The sequence below is a fragment of the Spodoptera frugiperda genome, chromosome 19 (genome assembly GCF_023101765.2).
Source record: "Spodoptera frugiperda isolate SF20-4 chromosome 19, AGI-APGP_CSIRO_Sfru_2.0, whole genome shotgun sequence".
In the NCBI taxonomy this organism is placed as follows: Eukaryota; Metazoa; Arthropoda; class Insecta; order Lepidoptera; family Noctuidae; genus Spodoptera; species Spodoptera frugiperda.
In genome coordinates, this window is record NC_064230.1 from 7851930 (window position 1) to 7873120 (window position 21191).

The 21191-nt window shown below is 46.0% G+C and overlaps 3 protein-coding genes across 3 annotated transcripts; 2 read left to right on the forward strand and 1 right to left on the reverse strand.

The window, feature by feature from the left end:
- Positions 1 to 3141: 3141 nt before the first annotated feature.
- LOC118280864 (uncharacterized) lies at positions 3142 to 5448 on the reverse strand. Its single transcript, XM_035601253.2, has one exon. The coding sequence runs from the start codon at positions 4822 to 4824 to the stop codon at positions 3142 to 3144; it is 1683 nt and encodes a 560-aa protein (XP_035457146.2). The 5' UTR covers positions 4825 to 5448.
- Positions 5449 to 5492: 44 nt separating this feature from the next.
- LOC126911800 (uncharacterized) lies at positions 5493 to 6244 on the forward strand. Its single transcript, XM_050700657.1, has 2 exons — positions 5493 to 6069; positions 6153 to 6244. Exons 1-2 carry the CDS (start codon positions 5493 to 5495, stop codon positions 6242 to 6244), a joined length of 669 nt encoding a protein of 222 aa, XP_050556614.1.
- Positions 6245 to 11520: 5276 nt separating this feature from the next.
- On the forward strand, positions 11521 to 21000 carry LOC118281247 (uncharacterized). The gene is made up of 4 exons (XM_035601827.2): positions 11521 to 11646; positions 12766 to 13018; positions 13761 to 15676; positions 16316 to 21000. The coding sequence occupies exons 2-4, from the start codon at positions 12772 to 12774 to the stop codon at positions 17573 to 17575; spliced, it is 3423 nt and encodes a 1140-aa protein (XP_035457720.1). The 5' UTR covers positions 11521 to 11646; positions 12766 to 12771; the 3' UTR covers positions 17576 to 21000.
- The last annotated feature ends 191 nt before the right edge of the window (positions 21001 to 21191 follow it).

Consider the following 21191-nt stretch of genomic DNA (forward strand, 5'->3'; position numbering starts at 1 on the left):
GCTCAAGCCGGGCTGGCCCGGCGAGCAGCAGGCGGGTAGCGGCGCGTGGTCAAGTCCGGTGGGGAGCCTCTACCGCCCCGCCCTAGCTAGGGCGGGCGGGAGGCTCATGTGGCTGCGTCAGGTGGGTCGGTCGGGGCGACCAGGTCTCGTGGCAGACCGTATCCGTCGGGGGGGCGCCGATGGTATGGCGCCAGCGCCCGAAGGTGGTCGTGCCGCGACTTGCTGGCGCGCTCGAACATATTTGTGCTCAGGCGCTGCACGAAGTCGTCGACGCTCTCTACGCCGAGGTCTCTCGATATTGTCGCGTTCCGTACGAAGCGCGGGGCCTTGACTATGGTGCGCAGCGTGAGAGACTGCTGCGCACGGAGGCGTTTCTTGTTGGATTCGGACACGAGCGCGTACCAGGCCGGGGCGGCGTAGGTAAGCCGTGTCCGAATGTAGGCCTTGTAGATGCCGAGCTTCGCACGGAGCGGCAGCGACGAGTCGAGGACCGGGCGCAGGAGGTGACGGGCGGCGCGCGCCTGAGCAGCAGCCTGCTGCACGTGGGGCGTCATGGACAGGGAGCGGTCGATGGTCACGCCGAGGTATTTAACGCTCGGCGCCCACCGTATTGGCTCACCCATCAGAGTCATAGGTTCCGGCTTCATGATCCCCACGGCGAGTGCTTGTGTCTTGGCCACGTTTACGGCCAACCTCCACTTCTCCAGCCAGTCAGGGAGTGCATCTAGGGCGCGCTGTAGTTTGACTACTGCGTGCCGGGCGTTCAGCGACGTCGTGTAGAGCGCCGCGTCGTCCGCGTAGAGGGCGAGCTTGGCGCCGTCCACGACGGGGATGTCGTCCGTGTACACGCAGTAGCACACGGGTGAGATGCAGCTTCCCTGGGGCACGCCGGCTTGGATGCCGCGCTCAGTCGACAGAGCGCCTTCCACTGCCACTTGGAAGGTTCTGCCGTGCAGGAAGGTGGCCACGATCTTAACTAGTCGACGAGGAGTAGTAGATGTGGCCAGCTTGCTGAGCAGGCCGGCGTGCCAGACGCGGTCGAACGCCTTCTCCATGTCGAGGAATACTGCAGCGGCCCGCTCGCGCTTGTTACGCGCGGCGGCCAGGTCGTGCAGTACCCTCGCAACCTGTTGGGTCGTGGAGTGTTCGGCCCTAAAGCCGAACTGTTCGCCGCGTGGCTGGAGGTGTGGGCGCAGGTGCAACAGCAGCAGCTTCTCGAAGAGCTTCGATACGGTGTCCAGGAGCGTGATGGGGCGATAGCTCCCCGGCAGCAACGTGTTCTTCCCCTGTTTGGGCAGCATAATTACTCTGCCGAGCTTCCACCTAGCCGGGAAGTGTCCGGTGCGGAGGATCCCGTTGAATAAGCCGCGTCAGCGTCGCGATTCCTCGCGGCGGCAGGCGGCGAAGGGCCTCGTTGGGGATGCCGTCCGGACCGGGTGCCTTGCGTAGTGGGGCTCGGAGAGCCATACGCCGCACCAGGCCAGGGGAGAACACGATGGGGTCTTCATCGGGGGGGATCGGCTGCTCCAGGTACCGTTCGACCTGTTCTTCGATAGCTGCTGTGTGTTGCACGTTGCGGGCTGGGTTGGGCTGGAATGTAGCCTCCAGGGAGTCGGCGAAGAGCTCCGCGCGGTCCTCGGCACGGTAACGGGGGGTTCCGTCGCCGGCCAGTAGGGGCCTGATCGGAGCCGGCTTCCCTGCGAGGCTGCGGCACAATCGGTGAATGCCCGACCAGTCGTCTGTCGCTCGCTCGATGGCGCGTTGCCACGACTCGCCCGCGTGGTTTGCCACAGCGGACGAGATCTTCGCAGCCAGAGCGTTGAGCGAACTCTTCATGGTCGGGCAGCGGGTCCTTTGCCACGACCTGCGAAGTCTCCTCTTCCTCTCGATCATGGCGAGTATGGAGGCCGGGAGTGGTGTCGGCCTCCTAGGCGTCGCGGTGCTCGCCGTCTGGGCCTCGTCGAGTGCGGCCTGTGTGGCCGCGGCGAAGTCGTCGGCGAGGCGGTCCACGTCCGCGGGCGTGTCGACGCGGTAGGACGGCGAGTTCCGCGCCATGTGCGCGGCGAAGGAGCGCCAGTCCCGCCGTGGGCGAGGAGGAAGAGGTCGCAGGTGCTGCGGGATGTCCTCGAGAGTCAGACACACCGGTTGGTGGTCTGACAGGAGATGGTCGTCCAGGACGTCACAGTTGACCGTCGCGGTGATGCCGCGCATGACGGCCAGGTCTATGACGTCGGGTAGCTGCAGCCGGTTGCCTGGGTAGTGGGTGGGGGCCTCTGGGCCCAGTACCACGTAGCCGTGGAGCTCTGCATCATCGAGGAGGCGAGTTCCCTCGCTGGTGTTGGTGTTCGCGTTCCATGCGGTGTGCTTCAGGTTGAAGTCGCCGGCCACCACTGTAGGCAGCGGCGAGTCCAGGAGGACGCGGACGTCAGCCACTGCGAGACGAAGTTGTGGTGGCCTGTAGAACGCGAACACTCGGGTCGGCTGGTGGTTGATGCAGATCTCCACGCCCAGCGCGTAGGCAGCAGACAGTGTGGGCACCGGCAACAGCTGGTGGACGATTCTTCTCCTGACCAGGATTGCCAATCCCCTGTAGGCAATCCCTGATGGCGAGACGTGGTCCTCCCGGTAGACGTGGAAGCCGGCGAGTTTCAGCTTGTCCACCGGTCTGAGGTGCGTCTCGTTGATCAGGGCTATGTCAGCTTGCCGCTGGTCTAGCAGCAGCTTCAATAGCCTGGTCTTCTCGGGGGACATCCCGTTGGCGTTCCAGAAGATAATTCTAAGGTGCCGCTGGTCCATCGCAGATCAGTGCTTTGATCGCGTCTAGGAGCAGCGGCACCGGGTCGCTCCGCTGCGTGACGAGCGCCGTCACGATCCCCTGCAGGATGTGGACGACGTCGTTGATGGTGAGTGTGCGGGCGGACTGCGCAGGGGTCGGCTGTGTTGCCGGCCGTGGCGCAGCCGTGCGCCTCGCCGGGCGCGCAGCGGTGGCAGCGGAGGTGGCAGTGGTAGTGGTGGCAGCGGGGGCGCGGGGGGCGCCGGCGGGAGCAGCAGCGGGCTTGGGGGCGGCGGCGGTTGGCGGGGGCGCCTTCTTGCGCCTGCGCCTCTTGCGTCGCTCGCCTCCCGGCTCGTTTGCCGCGGCCATTAGAGAGCCAGGGGCGTTGTTTTCGCCCCTTGGCTGTGCGGCTGCTGGTTTGGCGGTGGGGGCGGCGGCTGTGCGCGCCACAGTGCCTGCCCTCGGGTTGCGCGTCTCGCGGCGGAACACAGGACACGACGTGTTGTTCGCCGTGTGTGCGCCGCCGCAATTCGCGCAGGTGGGCGGCTCCTCCTTTGGGCGGGGGCACTCGCTTGCCGGGTGTTCCTCGCCGCACCGCACACAGGCCATTGGCCGGTGGCAGTTGTGCGACGAGTGCCGGAACTGTTGGCATCGATGGCACTGCGCGGGGCCCTTTTCCCGCGCCAAGCTTCAATCTTAATCCCGGGCATACAGAGTAGCTCTGTTACCCCGTATATGCCCGGGATGGTGTTGTCTGCGCGCGCTACCTGGGCGTAGTACAAACACCCAGGTCGTCCTTGGCGCGCGCGGATGGGGCGGACGTATTCCGCGCCGTAGCCGGCGTCCTGCAGCGCCTCCATGATCGCCTCCGGCGGGGTGTCAACCGGTAGCCCGCGTATGGCCACCTTGACGCTTCGCTCCGCGGGGAGGGAGTACGAAAACCAGGCGACTCCCTGGTGTTTCTCCAGTTCAGCCAGGTAGGCCTGGATCGCCCGGTACTCCTCGTCGGAGCGGGGCGTGAAGCGCACCCCCTTTCCAAAGGGGCGCGCGTTGGGCGCGTGTCCGAGCCGCCGCTTCAGGGCCGTGAAGTGCTCGACCCAGTTGGGGAGCTTCTCCACTATAAGCGGCGGGTATCGCGTCTTCTTGGGCGCGGGGGCGCACGGTGTCGTGGGCGAGCGCGGCTTCGGTGTCGGGGGCGCGGCTGGGGCGGGCGTTCCGGTGGCGGTAGCGGCGGCGGCGGCTGCGTACGTAGGTACGGGCGTGGCGCCGTGCAGCGGTGGAGCGAAGGGTGGCAGGATGGGCGGTGGGCGGAAGGGCGGAGTGATAAAAACCGCCTTTCTCTTGTCCGCCGGCATCTTGGGCGGCGAAGGGAAGCGCCCCGGTGCGATGTTGACCGGGGGCGCGCGATACATAGGCGCTGCGCGTGGGGGCGCGGCGCTGGGGGGCGCTGGGCGCATGGGCGCAGCTGGCGCCATTGCGGTCGGCTTCTTCGGAGGCCGTTGGGGGCGCGGCGGGGCCGCGGCGGGCTGCGGCTTCCTCGGCTTTTGTCCCGCAGCTAGTGCGGGGGCGGGGGCGCGAGGAGCGGTGGCGCGTGGAGCGGCGGCTGCGGTGGCGGCAGGTTGCGCCGCGTCTGCATTAGGCCGTGGGGTCGGCCGCGGTATTGCGGACGGCGGGTGTGCCAGACCGGCGTCACGAGTGACGGTGGTCGGGTGTGACACACCCGCGTCCGGAGTGGCGGTGGTCGGCACCACGTCCATAGGCTCTGGTTCTTGTTCCGGCGCCGCGGTCGGCCACGCGGGTGGGGCCGTGCGCAGCGGAGGCGAGGGCGACGCCGGGGTGTCGGGTATCGAGGGGGGCGGGGGGAAGAATTCCTCCCCCGCACCTCCGGTGGCTGATGGGGTCGGCGTGGCACTGGCGACGAACCCTTGAATCGCCACGTGCAGCGTCCTGGTTTCGGTGGGGCGCAGGCGAGAGTTCTTAAAAACCCTCCCCCGCCCCGCCGGGCCGAGCTTGGAGGAGCGCGGCGACTGCTCGCGGCCTCCGTGCGGCATCTTCTTGCCGCGGGTAGATTAATAAATTAAAAATCAAATTCGTCGGGTAGGAGCAGAAATTGTGCTCCGGGCGGCTGGTGGCGACACGTCAGTCGCTGACCCGCGCGGGGGACCCGCCGAACCGGTACCCGGGGCTTGCCGCTGGTGGCAGACCGGGCACCGGACACGACGGAGGGCCTCGCGTGATCGGGCCAACGAGCTGGGCGCGCTGAGGTGGCTAGCCAACCGCGACCGAGCAGCGGGTATTTCGATGTTTTGCGGTCCGAGCGGTGAGTGTAGGCAGGTAGGTCTTCACTCGACGGCTGCTGGCGAATCCGGGACGCGGCGCGGGGAGCGCGCCTTTTTAAAGCGGCGGCGCGGCCACGCGACGCGAGCGAGCGGCGGCGCCCTCTCGCGGACGCGACGTCAAACTCGCGCGATCGGTCCTGCGCTGCTATTGGTCGGTTGCAAAAAGCATTTCGGTGTGTACTTAGTATGTAAGTGTGCTACGGTAGCTGTATTTATTAGTAGGGCCATTTGGCAAATAAATTCATTCCGAAAAACGACTTCAAGAGTTTTATTTCAACAAGAAGAAACCTGCTCTCTCCCTCAAAACTGGTGACCCTCCTGAGAAGAAAGAACACAAGAAAATAATATCAAGACGTCGAATCTGAAGTCTGAAGAAAATTATGGCTACCAGCGAAGAATTCTGTGACGCTCACGGCGTGACCACAGTGAAGAGCGACGTGGCGACGATATCCCTGCCCGCAAGATTGCCACAATTTTGGCGGCAAAATCCCCGCCTCTGGTTTGCGCAATTCGAGGCAGCCGTCGCCGCCAGCAAGATAGGAGAGGAGCAGAAATTCAACCTCGTCGTACCATTGCTCGGCAACAGTGACCTGGAACAGATCGCCGACATCATCTTGAACCCCCCAGCTACCGGCAAGTACAGCAGTCTGAAAGAACGGCTAATCTCCACGTATCAAGAATCCGACCATCGCCAGCTACAGAAGCTACTCAGTGGCCTCGAGCTCGGCGACCAGAAGCCCAGTCAACTACTCCGCAAGATGCGTGACCTCAGCGGCAAACTCCTGTCCGACGAAGCTCTCAAAGTAATGTGGCTGAACCAACTTCCTACGCAAGTACGCGCCGTAATCTCCGTAAACACCGAGTCGTCACTTGAAATGCTAGCCGCCATGGCTGACAAAATGATGGAGCACTTCGAGCCTACTTCCATCAACGCAGTCTCAACAACCACAACAGCGTGTCAAGAAAACTTACAATTCGCCTTACTATCGAAACAAATAGAGAAGCTTTCCCTCGAAATCGCCGAACTCCGTACGAACCAGCAAAGCGCGGGAAACTACCGCCGCTACTCGCGCTTCCCACATCGCAACCGTTCACGCTCGCAATCACGATCCAGACAGCGTGGGCAGAGTAGCATCAAGCCTGGCGACCCGAATTGGTTGTGTCGCTATCACTACCGATTCGGCGACGAAGCACGTAAATGCGAACCACCGTGTGCAAAGAAGCGGGAAAACTAGAAAGTACATCTACGTTGGCGGGCGTCGATGTAAACCAAACAAGCCGCCGACTCTGTATTATCGACACTAACTTGCGAGAGAAGTTTCTTATCGACACGGGAGCCGACATATCTGTCCTATCTGCAAGAAACAAGAGACATTTGAAGCCCGCGAAGACAGTATACAAACTATTTGCAGCAAACGGCACCGAAATTCGCACCTACGGAGAGCGCACACTCGAGCTCAACCTAGGTCTGCGAAGACGATTCAGATGGACTTTCGTCGTAGCCGACGTCAACACATCGATACTAGGCGCAGACTTCCTAGTACATCACCAACTACTAGTCGACTTACACCGAAGAAAACTCATCGACCGCGTCACCGAACTCAGTGTAAACACAATCAAGATCAACAGCTCCGATCAAGAAACAGTCTACACAGTTAACCGTGATCACGCCTATCACGACCTACTAAAGAAATATCCAGACGTTCTGCGACCTATGTCATTGAAAACTCCAGTGAAACATAACGTCACGCACCACATCGAGACAACAGGACCACCTATATACTCACGTGCGCGACCTCTACCGCCCGACAGATACAAAGCAGCGAAACTCGAGTTCGAACACATGATGGAGATGGGTATTTGCAAGCCGTCAAACAGTCCTTGGGCGAGTCCACTGCACGTCGTCAAGAAGAAAGACGGTTCACTTCGAGTCTGCGGCGACTACAGAAGACTAAACGCCGTCACAGTACCCGATCGATACCCTATACCACGTATCCAAGATTTTACCTACCAACTCCACGGCAAGAAGATATTTTCAAAACTCGACCTCAAGATGGCATACTTCTGGATACCTATAGCTAAAGAAGACGCACAGAAAACTGCAATAATCACTCCATTTGGTCTCTTCGAGTTCAACTGCATGACATTCGGCCTAAGAAACTCCGGACAGACATTTCAACGATTCATGCACGAAGTGTTACGAGGACTCGACGACATCGTGTTTTGTTACATCGACGATCTACTTGTGCACTCGAAGAATCAAGACGAACATCGACGTCACATCGAAATAGTACTCGAACGCCTAAATACCTACGGCGTCAGTCTAAACATCGATAAGTGCGAGTTCGATAAACAAAACGTCGAGTTTCTCGGGTACGAAGTGTCACCGGAAGGAATCAAACCTACTCAAGAACGAATTCAAGCCATAGTTAACTACCCAAAACCACAAACAGTTCAAGACCTAAGAAGATTTCTCGGCATGATCAACTTCTACCGCAGCTGCTTACCCCATCAAGCCGAATACCAACATGAACTAAACAAATATCTTCATAACACTAAGAAGAAAGACAAGACTCCGATACCGTGGACCACAGAAGCAGAGCAAGCCTTTGAGAAATGCCGACAAAGCATTCTCGACGCTACGACGCTTACGCACCCAATACATAACGCGCCGCTACGCTTATATACCGACGCATCGAACTCAAGCATCGGCGCCGTACTTCAACAACAAGTGGACAACGTGTGGAAACCTCTAGCATTTTTCTCGAAGACAATGAGTGAAACACAGCGACGTTACAGTGTATATGATCGCGAATTACTAGCAATGTACACTGCCGTCAAACATCTCCGTCGACTAATAGAGGGCAACGACCTAACAATATTCACAGACCACAAACCTCTTACTTATGCACTAACAAGATCACCTAGTACCAGCGACACATCACGAAGAGAACGCCAACTTCACTTCATCAGTCAGTTTTGTTCGAACATTAAGTACGTGCACGGTGATAACAACGAGGCGGCCGACGCCTTATCACGCATTGAAGAAATCGACCTATCAGAAACTTCAATTGACTACAATCAACTCGCAATAGACCAAGAAAACGACTCAGAGCTACAATTGTGTATGTCAAGACCTAACCTACAGTTCACAAGTATTTCACTACCCGGAGGTCAACGACCGATTATCTGCGAAACATCAACAGGCAACATACGTCCGTATCTACCCGCGAAATATCGTTTTGCTGCATTCAAAGCGCAACACGAACTCAGTCACCCAGGCGTACGTACTACGAGGAAGATAATGTCAACGAAGTTCTTCTGGTCGAACATGAACAAAGAAGTTGGAACATGGGCAAAGTCATGCATCGGTTGTCAGCGTGGAAAAGTACAGCGGCACACTATCAGTCCTCTCGGCGAGTTCGAAAAATCACAACGTTTCGAGCACATACACGTTGACATCGTGGGACCGCTGCCGCCGTCGAATGACTACCGGTACCTAGTAACGATGATCGACCGCTGCACTAAATGGCCTGAGGCGATACCAGTCCGAGACATCACCGCGGACACGATCGCCAAAGCCATATTCGACGGGTGGATTTCAAGATTTGGTTGCCCACTTCGCATCACGACGGACCAAGGCAGACAGTTCGAATCGTCACTATTCAATTCACTAATGAAGAAATGCGGAATAAAAAGAATACGAACTACAGCCTTCCACCCGCAAGCCAACGGACAAATCGAGCGCTGGCACCGCACTTTGAAGTCGGCACTCATGGCGAGATGCGCGCGCACAAACTGGAGCGACGAGTTATCAACGGTGTTACTAGGATTACGTACAGCACTTCGTCAAGACAAGGAAGTCAGCGCGGCACTCATGACCTACGGTTCTACGCTTCGTGTACCATCGGATTTCTTCGTGCCTACACAGCCGAACATTGACGATGCCGAATTCGTCCGTCAGCTGACCGAAACAATGTCTACGTTATCCACGAACAACAAACCACACTCAAACACCGTACGCACATTCGTACACAAAGATCTAACCACGTGTACACATGTCTTTGTGCGCAATGACACCGTGCGCAGCCCGCTTGTACCTCCCTACGATGGCCCCTTCAAGGTGATTCAACGCGACGGGAAGAATTTTACCCTACAGATGCCTAATCGAACTACAGTCGTCTCAATAGACAGAATAAAACCGGCATACTTACTCAACGAAGATAAACTGGCATACTTACACAACGAAGAAGAACACAAAACCTCAACTTCATCAAATACGTCGAGCGCTACAAGTACCTCAACTACACACACAAGCAACGACGCGCGGACGCCGCTACCCGCCCCCGCCCCACCGCGCGAAGCCTACGTCACCCGCACCGGCCGAACAGTGAAACCAAATGTACGCTTCGCTTAGGGGGGAGTGATATAGCGACATGTTACATTACCGATTTACCTTCGTCAAAACCAGATTACCAATACCGTACCTCCGTGCAAAACCAGTTTACCTTTACCATACCTCAGTGAAGAACCAAACAATTACCTTTGTTTTTGACTATCTCTGTTATGAAGAAACAGTGAAGCAAATCGTCTTGAAAAAGACGTTTGGATATTGTGTTTTCGACTATCTCTGTTATGAAGAAACAGTGAAGCAAGTCGTCTTGAAAAAGACGTTTGGATATTGTTTTTGACTATCTCTGTTATCAAGAAACAGTGAAGCAAGTCGCCTTGAAAAAGACGTTTGGACACATTATGTTTTGACTCTTTCTGTTATCAAGAAACGAGGAAGCAATTCGCCTTGAAAAAGACGTTTGTTTACGTTTTTGACTTCTGCACAGAAACACGTCTTGAGAAAGACGGTTGTTAACGTTTTTGACTTCCGCACAGAAACACGTCTTGAGAAAGACGGTTGTTCACGTTTTTGACCACTGCACAGAAACACGTCTTGAGAAAGACGGTTGTTTACGTTTTTGACTTCTGTACAGAAACGCGTCTTGAAAAAGACGGTTGTATAAGTTTCTATTGACGGCTGTTGGAACCAAGACATGCAGAAGCACGGCATGGCACAAGCGACACACAACACACGCAGCAAGCAAGCAGAAGCTGAGCACGAGGAACACGGAGTCACGAAGACACGGCGATCAGCGAGATAGCACGAGCGGAGAGACGTCTGCACACGTCGACGGCACCGGAGCGAAAGGGACGCGGCGCGGGGAGCGCGCCTTTTTAAAGCGGCGGCGCGGCCACGCGACGCGAGCGAGCGGCGGCGCCCTCTCGCGGACGCGACGTCAAACTCGCGCGATCGGTCCTGCGCTGCTATTGGTCGGTTGCAAAAAGCATTTCGGTGTGTACTTAGTATGTAAGTGTGCTACGGTAGCTGTATTTATTAGTAGGGCCATTTGGCAAATAAATTCATTCCGAAAAACGACTTCAAGAGTTTTATTTCAACAAGAAGAAACCTGCTCTCTCCCTCAAAACATTATTTTAATTTAATGAAATGAGTAGATTGAGTATGGTAGAGTCATGCTTTGGGACTGCTGGGCCGGCTCGACGAGAGTGATACCACGGCAACACAATAAACCGACGTGAAACAACGCTTGTGTTGTGTTTCGTTGTGTGAGTGAGAGAGACTAGAGGCCCAACATCTAACCTAAAAAGTCGACATGTTGGCAGCGCTCAACTCGCATAACTCTTTTGATGTTGAAAATGTCCATAAGTAGTCGGTATAAGTCTGGGAGAGCCATGCTTCGACACGAATGGCCCGAATCGGGGATTGGAAAGCTTGGGATAGGGCCTTTGTGCCTAGGGTAATTGTGCCTTATTAGGTACTTGTTTTATGTGAGGTCGCGGTATTATTCCCGTTCACGCAGCATTGGTCTACTCTAATAAAATTCTTTTTACAAAAATAAAATGAAATTGATATTATGTTTGAAAATATACAAATAGCTATGGTGGCGCCATCTGGGTTGGTCGCTCGGTATTTGATAAGTAGTGTCCAATGCTTTTCATGCTTCTTGGTAACTAAGTAACTTGGTAACTTCTTGGTAGTAAGTATTTAATATCAATCGAGGTATTCATTAATGATTATTTATTATTGTAAGATTATTATACTCAAGTACCAACCTACAACAATAAAGTTTCTCAGTTATCTATTTAGCCTAAATTGCAATGCCCAACACAGTGGCAACGCATATGAGATTAGACAATGATGATGGATGATTAATCTCGAGATATCGTGAATAAAAATTGTTCAATTATTGAAACAATTGAACATTTGGAAGTTTTACGTGCGCAGCCATTTAATTTCGCGCACACTATACACAAAAAAGTCAAAATAAACAACATGATCAATCTCGCAAAACTGTCAAACCGAATGAATGAGTTTTACATATTTCATTCATTCACAGTAGTGCGTATCGCGCCGCCTTGCGCTGTTTTGTTGTGACAATAAAGAAGCTGGACTACTTAATAATGTTATTATTTTATTGTGATATGTTACAGTTCTAGTGATTTTTTGGATAACTGACCAATACAGTAAGTATAGATCTTTCTAATAAGTTACATTTCATACATAATTTTACGAAATCACTTAGTTACGTACCTATAAGTATGTTAATGTTATTACTTATTAGAAACTTTGCAATTTTATTTCTAAGTCATCTTATAAGATTCTTATTAGATTTATATTTATTTTTGCTTGAAATTTCCTTCTTCATATTATTGTCGAATAATTTTGTCAAAATAATTACAATAACAATCGTATTTTTGAAGTTTATTAAAGTGCATCTGTCGATCGATAATTTGCAGTTCGATAAATAACATTAAAATATATCGATTTTGAGTTACAAATGGTTTAAATAAATTAAGATTATAATATTATACAGCTACGTATTAAAGTGCGATTGTTAAAAGTTTATGTTCTATTGATATTTTTAATAAAATTAATTTTGTTGTAAGATGCGCGACGCGACGCGCTTAATACCTGAGACGATAAGTTTTCAATATCTCAGTCCTATTCTAGTTATACCACTATGGATTATGAAAGCTCTATGAGCTCTCTTATTGGATTTAATATGTTTTATTTGATTAAGCTGTTGGTTTATCTAAATTACAGCATCTTAAAGTTTATTACAGCACTTATTATGACTTATTATGACATTGTATAGCGGCATTACGTGCCGTAATGTGCACCTCTGCCTACCCCTTCGGGGATAAAAGGCGTGACGTTGTGTGTGTGTGTGTTATTATGACTTTATTTGAATTAATTATTATTCAATTAATTATTTACAATACCTATATAGAATTTTTAGTGTCTGATTTAGTTTTTTCCTATAGAACATTATGCTATAATGGGTTAAAACAAAACAAGTTATCTTTTTGTCCAATTTGTATAAGCTGTTGGATCTCTTTAAATAAAATTCTAATAAGAACCTATAAGATATATTTCAAATTGGAGTTTACCTAAAATTTCCACTAGCCAGTGTCAGCTACCAAGAGGCAGTAATATCCTCAAAATATTTGGTAAGGTCAAAGTCAAAATTATTTAGGTATTTCAAATAGACCGGGAAGGCACTTTTGAATGTCAATGTCGTCCCATCAAATAAAAAAAAAATGAATGATCATTTTGGTAAAGATTTGTTATTATTTTTTCAGAAAACCATGAACATCTCAACAGGGAATGTCTCATACACCATATCATTAGAAGAACTGGACTTATCCCATCTGCAGAAATACATGGAAAGGTCAAATGAAAGGCCGGTGAGACTCTGGTCTAATACACACTTGAACGGAGACTCGGAGTATTGTCAAGTCAAAATTGTATCTAAAGAAGTCATGGGGCACCCTGAGAGGTCTTATGAGGTGAAGATTGTGTCCAGGGAAGCCATGGGGAATCCTCATAGGCCTTGTGAGTAGATTTTTATAATATTTTTTTAATTTTATGCGAATGCTCAATGTTTTGCTATCATTATTTAAGTTGTAGTATTATAAAGGTAATGTTAATGTGCCCTAGCGATTTGATTTTAGTTATTACTGTTACAATATGCTTGGGTAGGTGTCAAGGAAATCTTAAAATTTTTAATACATATTGCTGACTTACCCAAGTGTGGTAACAAAAATAGATGAATAACATAACACATAAAACATTTCAATCATTAATGAATAAATATTCTTCTATTTTTATTCAATACTAATGTTATTTAATAAAAACGATGACTAAATTATTTACAACTTAAAAATATCTAAAAACAATGAAAAATTAACTTAAATTTAAAATAGAAAAAAAAATAAAGAAGTATTTTATTAATTAGTAAATGCATATTTTTTTGTATTTAAAAGGTTGAAATTATTAATTAGATGGTAGTAATAAATTGATAAAATCATTAATCAATATATTATATTGTTTGCAAAAATAATAGAAAACTATTACAATAAGCGAAAATAGTACTTATTCTATTTTGTGTTGACTGCCTCGTTGGCTGAGTGGTTGCAAGTGCGACTGCTGGGCAAGGGGTCTTGGGTTCGATTCCCGGGTCGGGCAAAGTACCTATTACTGACTACATTATGGAAAATAATTAAAAAAATCACCTCAAACGAACACTAGAAATTACCTAAATCTAGGCAATAACATAACTTTTCCTCCATTCCAGCATCCACACAGACATATCTCTGCCCCCTATGCAACATCCAAGTACCAATCAGATGTCATATAGCTCACAAGAGAAGCACACAACACAACACATATAGAAACATATGCAACACCGTCCTACAGAGAGTGAAAAATGAAATCAACACAGAAAATATCACAAGTACGGAGAAATTACTTGATACTGAGTATTATTGCGATATATGTTGTAAAATAATACAAATTGCTGATAAATTACACCATGAAACGTCAAAAGAACATTTAAATTCAATGGAGAACTTCGTTATATTGAATAAGTTCAATAATTTATTCAGTTTTGGTGATAATGATGATGATGATGAGAATAATTATGTTACTGACAGCGATGACGATTATAATGCTGATAGTGAGAGAGTGGAGATAGTTCATGGTATTAATGATGATGGCATTGCAAAAACAATCGGGATAGGTCATGATACCAATGATGATGCCATAACAAAAGCAATGGGGATAGGTCATGGTAGCAATGTTGATGCCATTACAGAAACAATTGGGGTATTTCATGGTAGCAATGATGATGCCATTACAAAAACAATTGGTAGCCATGGTACCAGTGATGATACCAGTACAAAAACAATTGGTAGCCATGGTACCAGTGATGATACCAGTACAAAAACAATTGGTAGCCATGGTACCAATGATGATACCAGTACAAAAACAGTGGGGATAGTTCATGGTGGTAATGATGATGGCATTACAAAGTATAATAACGATAATGATTGCAACGGAGATGCAATTACTTATATTGTTTGTCATAATGATGATGATGAAACGACAGGTAATAAAATAAATAATGACTGCAACGGAGAGATAACGGATAAAGATAAAAGCAGAGAATCAAATGTCTTTGAACAAATAATTAATAACAATAAATATTATGACCGAGAATCGCCTAAATGTATTGAAAATAACACACCTAAAGTTGCTGAAGTTAAAATTGATATTGACTGTCAAAATGGTGATCTAGAAATTAAAACTAATGGCGTCTCTGCTGATAATAAAATTGATATTGACTGTCAAAATTTTGATGTAGGAAATAAAACTAATGGTGTTTCTGCTGACCTTAAAATTGATATTGACAATCAAAATGTTGATCTTGGAAGTGAAATTAATTGTGTTTCTGCTGATAATAAAATTGATATTGACAGTCAAAACGTTGATCTAGGATATAAAACTAATGGTGTTTCTGCTAACCTTAAAATTGATATTGACAGTCAAAATGTTGATTTAAGAAATGAAAGTAACAGTGTTTCTGGTGATCAGTCGCCAAATGAGTTTTTAAAAGGAATTAAAAAGACTGCAGACAAAATAGATGATCAGAACACAAAAATAACAAACCAACCGATTTCTCTGAAACAGAAATTTATCGATTTCAAAAAATATTTAGAACAAACTACAAACACAACTTCTAAAACAGAAAATCAGGAAAATGATCATCAAAAAACTCCAAGCGCTACCAATAACAAAGAATTACACACAGAATTGAATAACAAAACAGAAAATCAAAGTCAAAATCAACAACAAAAATTCATCGCAGCAACAACTACTAACCAATTAACTGATATACAACAGTTAGACATCAATATTTCACCTGAAACCTTAAATTTTGACAATTATTTAAAGAAAATAACGAACAAATACAATTTGAATCCCAAAATTGACACGGACGGCGACTATGTCGTATTGGAAAATATTAAAAATGTCAGATTCAAAGTTTTGCAACAAAATTTTCATAGCTACAAAGTGATCTGTAGTAAGATCTATTGTCAACTTTGCAAGTTTTGGATCCAGGATTTTGCAACGGATCTCAATTCGCATGAAATGTCTGAGCGGCATGTGCAATTGGTACTCTTGCCTGTGAATGATAATTTTTTTAGAGAGGTAAGATTTTAATAATTATTTTGTCGGCTAACTCACGTAACTATCCCGTTTGTACTCCTGCTTTTTGAACCGGCGAAGCGGGTCACCGGGGCTCCGGTGATTACAGAGTTCCTCGGGTTCGATTACAGAGTTCAGAAAGAGTCTTGTTGGATTTTTTCCATTTCAATGTTCTTATTAGAATGTCTGATTGGATAGAGGTCGCTGGTGTGTCAGATTTGGTTCCAAGTAAGAAAAAAAATTCTATGTGTTTTAGCAGGAGTAGGAACGGGGTGATGTTTAATCAGGCGAAAGAAGCTGTTGGATGATTTTCCCACCTCAAAAACAAAAAAAAATAGGCTCATTTATTTAATTAGGACCAGTGAAAACTTGATCTTACATTGAATTCTACTTCTTGTAGAACAGGAACCACTATATTTCATCATAGATTGACTAGCATGCCACGAAGCGTGAAACGGGTTCGATTCCCGCGCGGAGAGGAACTCTTTGTGATCCACAAATTATTGTTTCGGGACTGGGACTCTGGGTGTCATGTGTATGTGAACTTGTATGTGTGCAAACGGACCCACGACACAGGAGAAAACACTAGTGTATAGCAACATTAAAAAAATAATAAAATTAATTTTACCATCTCAATTCCAGCTCACATCCCTAAACCCAGGCCACGAGCGACAACCGGGTCACTGCATCGTATGCAACGAAGCAGTATTACTCGACTCTCAATACCACATAACAAGTGCAAGACACAAATACACAACTAACAAAGCTATCATAGAAGAACCAAAGAACTTATCCCCAACCAATGTTCTCTGCCTATCATGTAATGTACATATACCATTTCCAAATTACGTACAACATTTAAACTCCAGAAGACATGTGAAAACCACACGCGTTCAAAACCATATATTCAAGAAAGATACAGATTTATACACTTGTAATCTATGTGAGGTTGTATTAGATGCTAATTCTATAAAACAACATATGAATGAAAAGGGGCATGTTGATAAAATGGAACAAATGTCTTCAGAGAGAGAATTTTGTAAGACATACGGCTTGAAATTCGATACTTCTCTCGAAGGTAAGTATAGGAAGTTTTATACAGACACTACTTTTAAAAACGATGTCAATTTAAAGGATATTGATTTAGAATATGATTCGGACGATAGTTTTAAGGCACAAGATTATAAAACACACTTAAAAGTTTTAAGTAAAAATAAAACAGTTTGCACGTTATGCAAAATTGATTTAAAGAAGAAAGAAAAAGCAATTACTAAGCACATGACAAGCAAGAGACATATAGAATTAGACAAAATGCTGCTCTACAATTTATTTGTAAAATATTGTAATGATAGTAAAAGAATTAAATGCGAAATATGTCCCATAGAACTACCAAATAAGAATAAAATTATCATCGATCATATGGAAAGTGAACTACACAAGATGTATGAAAAAACACTATTTGACTTTCATCGCATTACAAAATACGATCGCCGGTATTCATGTAGCTACTGCAATGAAAACATGATTGATGTATTAGGCCATATCTATGGCAAAGACCACATACTTAAATTACAAAATAAGAATAAAATTAATAGGGATGATATGCTTAGGTATTTATACAATGATCGTGAAGTGAATCCTAGAGTCTTAATTTATGAAAGGCTATACGACAATTTTCTCACACACAATTCTGTGTCTAAATGTGATGACAATAGTTACCACTGTGAGCTGTGTAATAAGTATTTCAATCGGACTAATGAGATTATCCATATTTTGGGGAGGCAGCATTTTACTAATCTTTACAAAATACCACCTAAAAAGGATAAAAGTTGTTATGTAGAAGATGTAAGTAAAATGTATCGAGCGATAAACAAAAAAGCGTATTTAGAGATGAATAATTGAAAAGAATAATGATACAAAAGCAACGTCTCTCGTGAGCGATCTAGAAGAGAACGCGAAGCGGTGCGGTGACACGCGAATCCAACGCGATGCGGTGTGACGGCGGCTATGTCCTACGTGCATGCGAATCGTTTCGTTTTGTTTCTGTTTCCGACATTATAAACAAACACGTGACGGCACCGCGTCCAGTTCGCGCGACAATATCAAGACAATTGATCGCGTTATATCGCCTCACTGTATCCTACGTGCGGTTGGTGACGTAGGCCACGTCAATACATTTTGACAGTTTGTTGTTTTCGTGCCGCGCCGCACCGCATCGTCTTCACATCTAGATTGATTGAAACAAACAAATAAACGGGGATAAACAAAATAAAACCGTTCAATATCAAATATTTTAAAAAGAGTATAATTATAACGATTTCTAAAGTATATGACTCGATAGTAGCGCCATCTATCCTCTTTTTACGACGTATGGCAACTTATGTAAAAAAACAAACTGTTGTATGAAAAATTGTGTTTAAATATAATTTGATAAGTGATCTTTTATTTAAATAATAAGTGTTCTAAAAGTATCTACCACGGCATTAAAGGGGAGGTAGTGTTGTGTTTGAAAAATTACAATAGTGAAATATTGAAGATGAGTATTTATTTTTTGTCATAGAAAAAAATTAAGTAAGTATGATTTTTTTATGGAAGAGCTATCTCTTTCACTGTCTCTGTCGTATTTGTGAACCACTTTATGCAGACTAGAATCAATGTGTATTTAACTTCTTTATGTTCTCAAATTGAAATAACTGGTCCGGAGTACGAAATTTCTTCACTATTGTAATCTTCAAACATAACACTACCTCCCATTAAAGCCGTGGCAGATACATTTTGATCACTGTATACATATTGTTGCTAGCATGACCTGCTCACACGATTATGGTATCTCGAAATATGGCTCTAAATAGATATCTACACCAATGTGAAATAATATAATCATTAGAATTAGACGATGGATCTCTGCGAGATCTTTAATTAAATTATGATAATACTAGAAGGGATGATGCCAGAGTTTCTATGAAATCTGGTCCCACCGTGCAATAGCTATGTGTTTTCCTAGTATCCAAACTACGTGTATAAAGCACAAATGCAATTTAATGACATAAAAATAGCAGTACTTGGCTACTGATAAAACTACCAATTCTACCATGTTTAATAAAGAGTAACTGTGAACGGACTAAGATTTGGAACTTGGCGCCATAGTAACTTTTATTCAGCTCAAAATTACCTATTGGAAGGTGGGACCAGGATTTGCATTCTCCTTTAGATTTAAAATGAGTGTTTTTTCTGGTCTATTCTAGTCATACCATACCGATAAGCTTAAGCGCAAAAAGACGTAGCCACTAGCGTTTTTATCTTTTACAACAAAATACTCCCATTTTATAGATAACCTGACCTGACAAACGTTGTTTTCCCATATAAATTATTCGAAGAGTTTTTTTTTTTTGTTTTTCAGGGGGGAAAATTATCCAATGACTTCTCACGCCAGGGTATGGCGAAAGGGAGTGTCAGACTCTTACTAACTAAAAACCACCCCGTTCCTACTCCTGCTTGTCGAGCCGGCGCGCCGGTAAACCCGCTAGGTAGTCCGCAGCTCCGGATTAGGCATCAACCCTACTGAGCCCCATCTGTGGTGGTCTGATGGCTCTTTGAGGCGCGCGCGGAACGCGACGCGTCGTACGCACGGATCTGGTTCTGGTCGGGCTGCGAGCTACCCTTGCTCGTCGTCCGCAGACGCGCCTCGCTTCCTCCTTAGCTAACATGACTGCTTCGCAAAAGAAGGAGACAGCATCCCAGTCCCCCTCGCTCCGCACCATGGCCTGAACCAAAGCCGGACGCGAGAGGTCGCCGTCGCCGATCACTTCCCTGAGGACACGGCGGTGCTCAGCCCACGCAGGGCAGACTGCAACCGTATGTTCCACCGTGTCCTCCGGGCGGTCCTCGCAGTGATGACACCCGGGCGTTTCCTCCCGGCCAATTAGAAACAGGAACCTACCGAAACTCCCGTCTCCGGTAAGCACTTGTGTTAGGCGGTAGGTGAGGACGCCTTTCTAGCCACTCTTCAAAGACTTACCGCATTACATTGTGACATGGATTTTTATATATTAGATTAAATTGCCATTCCTACGACATGCCTTACCTTAGTAAGGCTTACCTTACTACCACTTATAATAAAATACTTGTATCAATATATTTTTCATTTATAAAAGAAATGTAAAAGAAAAATCGCTAGTAGTTCCGTTTCTTTGCTGCTAAGTAAGTGTATTATTGTGTAGTTCCGTGTCTTAGCTCCCAAATGTATTATTCTGTAGTCATTTTTAAACAATTTACAATATCCAAGATTTAACAACAAGGTTTAAGCTAATTATTGCATTAGCCATGAATACAAAGTATGAACGGAACACTCCCAAACGCCTAAAACAGGTGATGGTAAAGAATGAGTTGTATTTTCAAAATATTAAAGAATTCAATGTTTATTTTTTGTAATAATAGTTGTAATCAACTGTTGATGCTGATATTGCATGAATAACACGAAAACTAAAACGATTAAACACGTGGTCACTAACACTATCGTTAGAACTTGAGACGGGATATTTACCATGTTTATTTATGTCTATGAGTTTTCGATATTTCGCACTGTTGCAAGCGCCATGATCACAGATGAACTCATAGAACTAAAAAACCATGGTAAATATCCCGTCTCAAGTTGTAATGATAGTGCTAGTGACCATGTCAGTATGAAAAATAATAAAACGATTAAAATTATAATAAAAACAAATAAAATTATGTAGCGTTTTTCGAGTGTTCCGTTTACACCTACTACTACTACTACCGTTTAATACATATTTGTGACTTTATACGATAAAGTCACAAATATGTGTGTAAAATAGCGTAGAGTTATTGTTAGTCAGTAGAAAATATAGTTAGCATCTCCCATTTCGGATGCAATTAATGGGGACACATTGCTTTGAATTTTTTTGTAATTATTAGTCTCTAGTCACTAGAGTATAAAATTGTGTGTACCAGTAGATATTTATTTCTAAACTTTTTCTTTTAAAGAATAAAAGGTGTAATGGTGTTATTACTTTTCCATTGCGCTTGTAATTATGTTGCTATTCAGCCTTTAATAATTAGGTACTGGTGATGCATATCGATAACAAATGCAAATATTTGTTACCTCACTTGTACCTACCTATTATATTATGTTCTCAAGTTGATAAAGATAGACAGTCTTTATATCTAGTTGTGTATTTTTAACATATAATACCTTATAAAGATTCAATTAATGAAATAAAATAATAATATGTAGATAATGTATTTGTGTATGTGTATTTTTATTTGCAAAAATAATTATTTTGTTAATAAAGTCATTTGATGTCATACTCTGTAGTTTATTTTATTTTCCGTACCTTACCAACCTTGCACTGTGTTAAAATTTTTAAACTGACTGCGACTGACTCATAAACACAAATAAACATGTAAAATATCCCGTTTCAAGTTCCAATATTACTTGCAATGTGTTGTCGACTATACTACCAGTGTCGAGTTATACTTTATTTTCATGTCATGTGTA

Coding starts and splice junctions, on each gene's coding strand:
- LOC118280864 (XM_035601253.2), bottom strand. CDS start 4,824: ATGCCGCACGGAGGCCGCGAGCAGTCGCCGCGCTCCTCCAAGCTCGGC.
- LOC118281247 (XM_035601827.2), top strand. CDS start 12,772: ATGAACATCTCAACAGGGAATGTCTCATACACCATATCATTAGAAGAA. Junction 13,019..13,760: donor GGGGAATCCTCATAGGCCTT/GTGAGTAGATTT, acceptor CCTCCATTCCAG/CATCCACACAGACATATCTC. Junction 15,677..16,315: donor ATGATAATTTTTTTAGAGAG/GTAAGATTTTAA, acceptor TCTCAATTCCAG/CTCACATCCCTAAACCCAGG.
- LOC126911800 (XM_050700657.1), top strand. CDS start 5,493: ATGGCTACCAGCGAAGAATTCTGTGACGCTCACGGCGTGACCACAGTG. Junction 6,070..6,152: donor CTCAACAACCACAACAGCGT/GTCAAGAAAACT, acceptor CGTACGAACCAG/CAAAGCGCGGGAAACTACCG.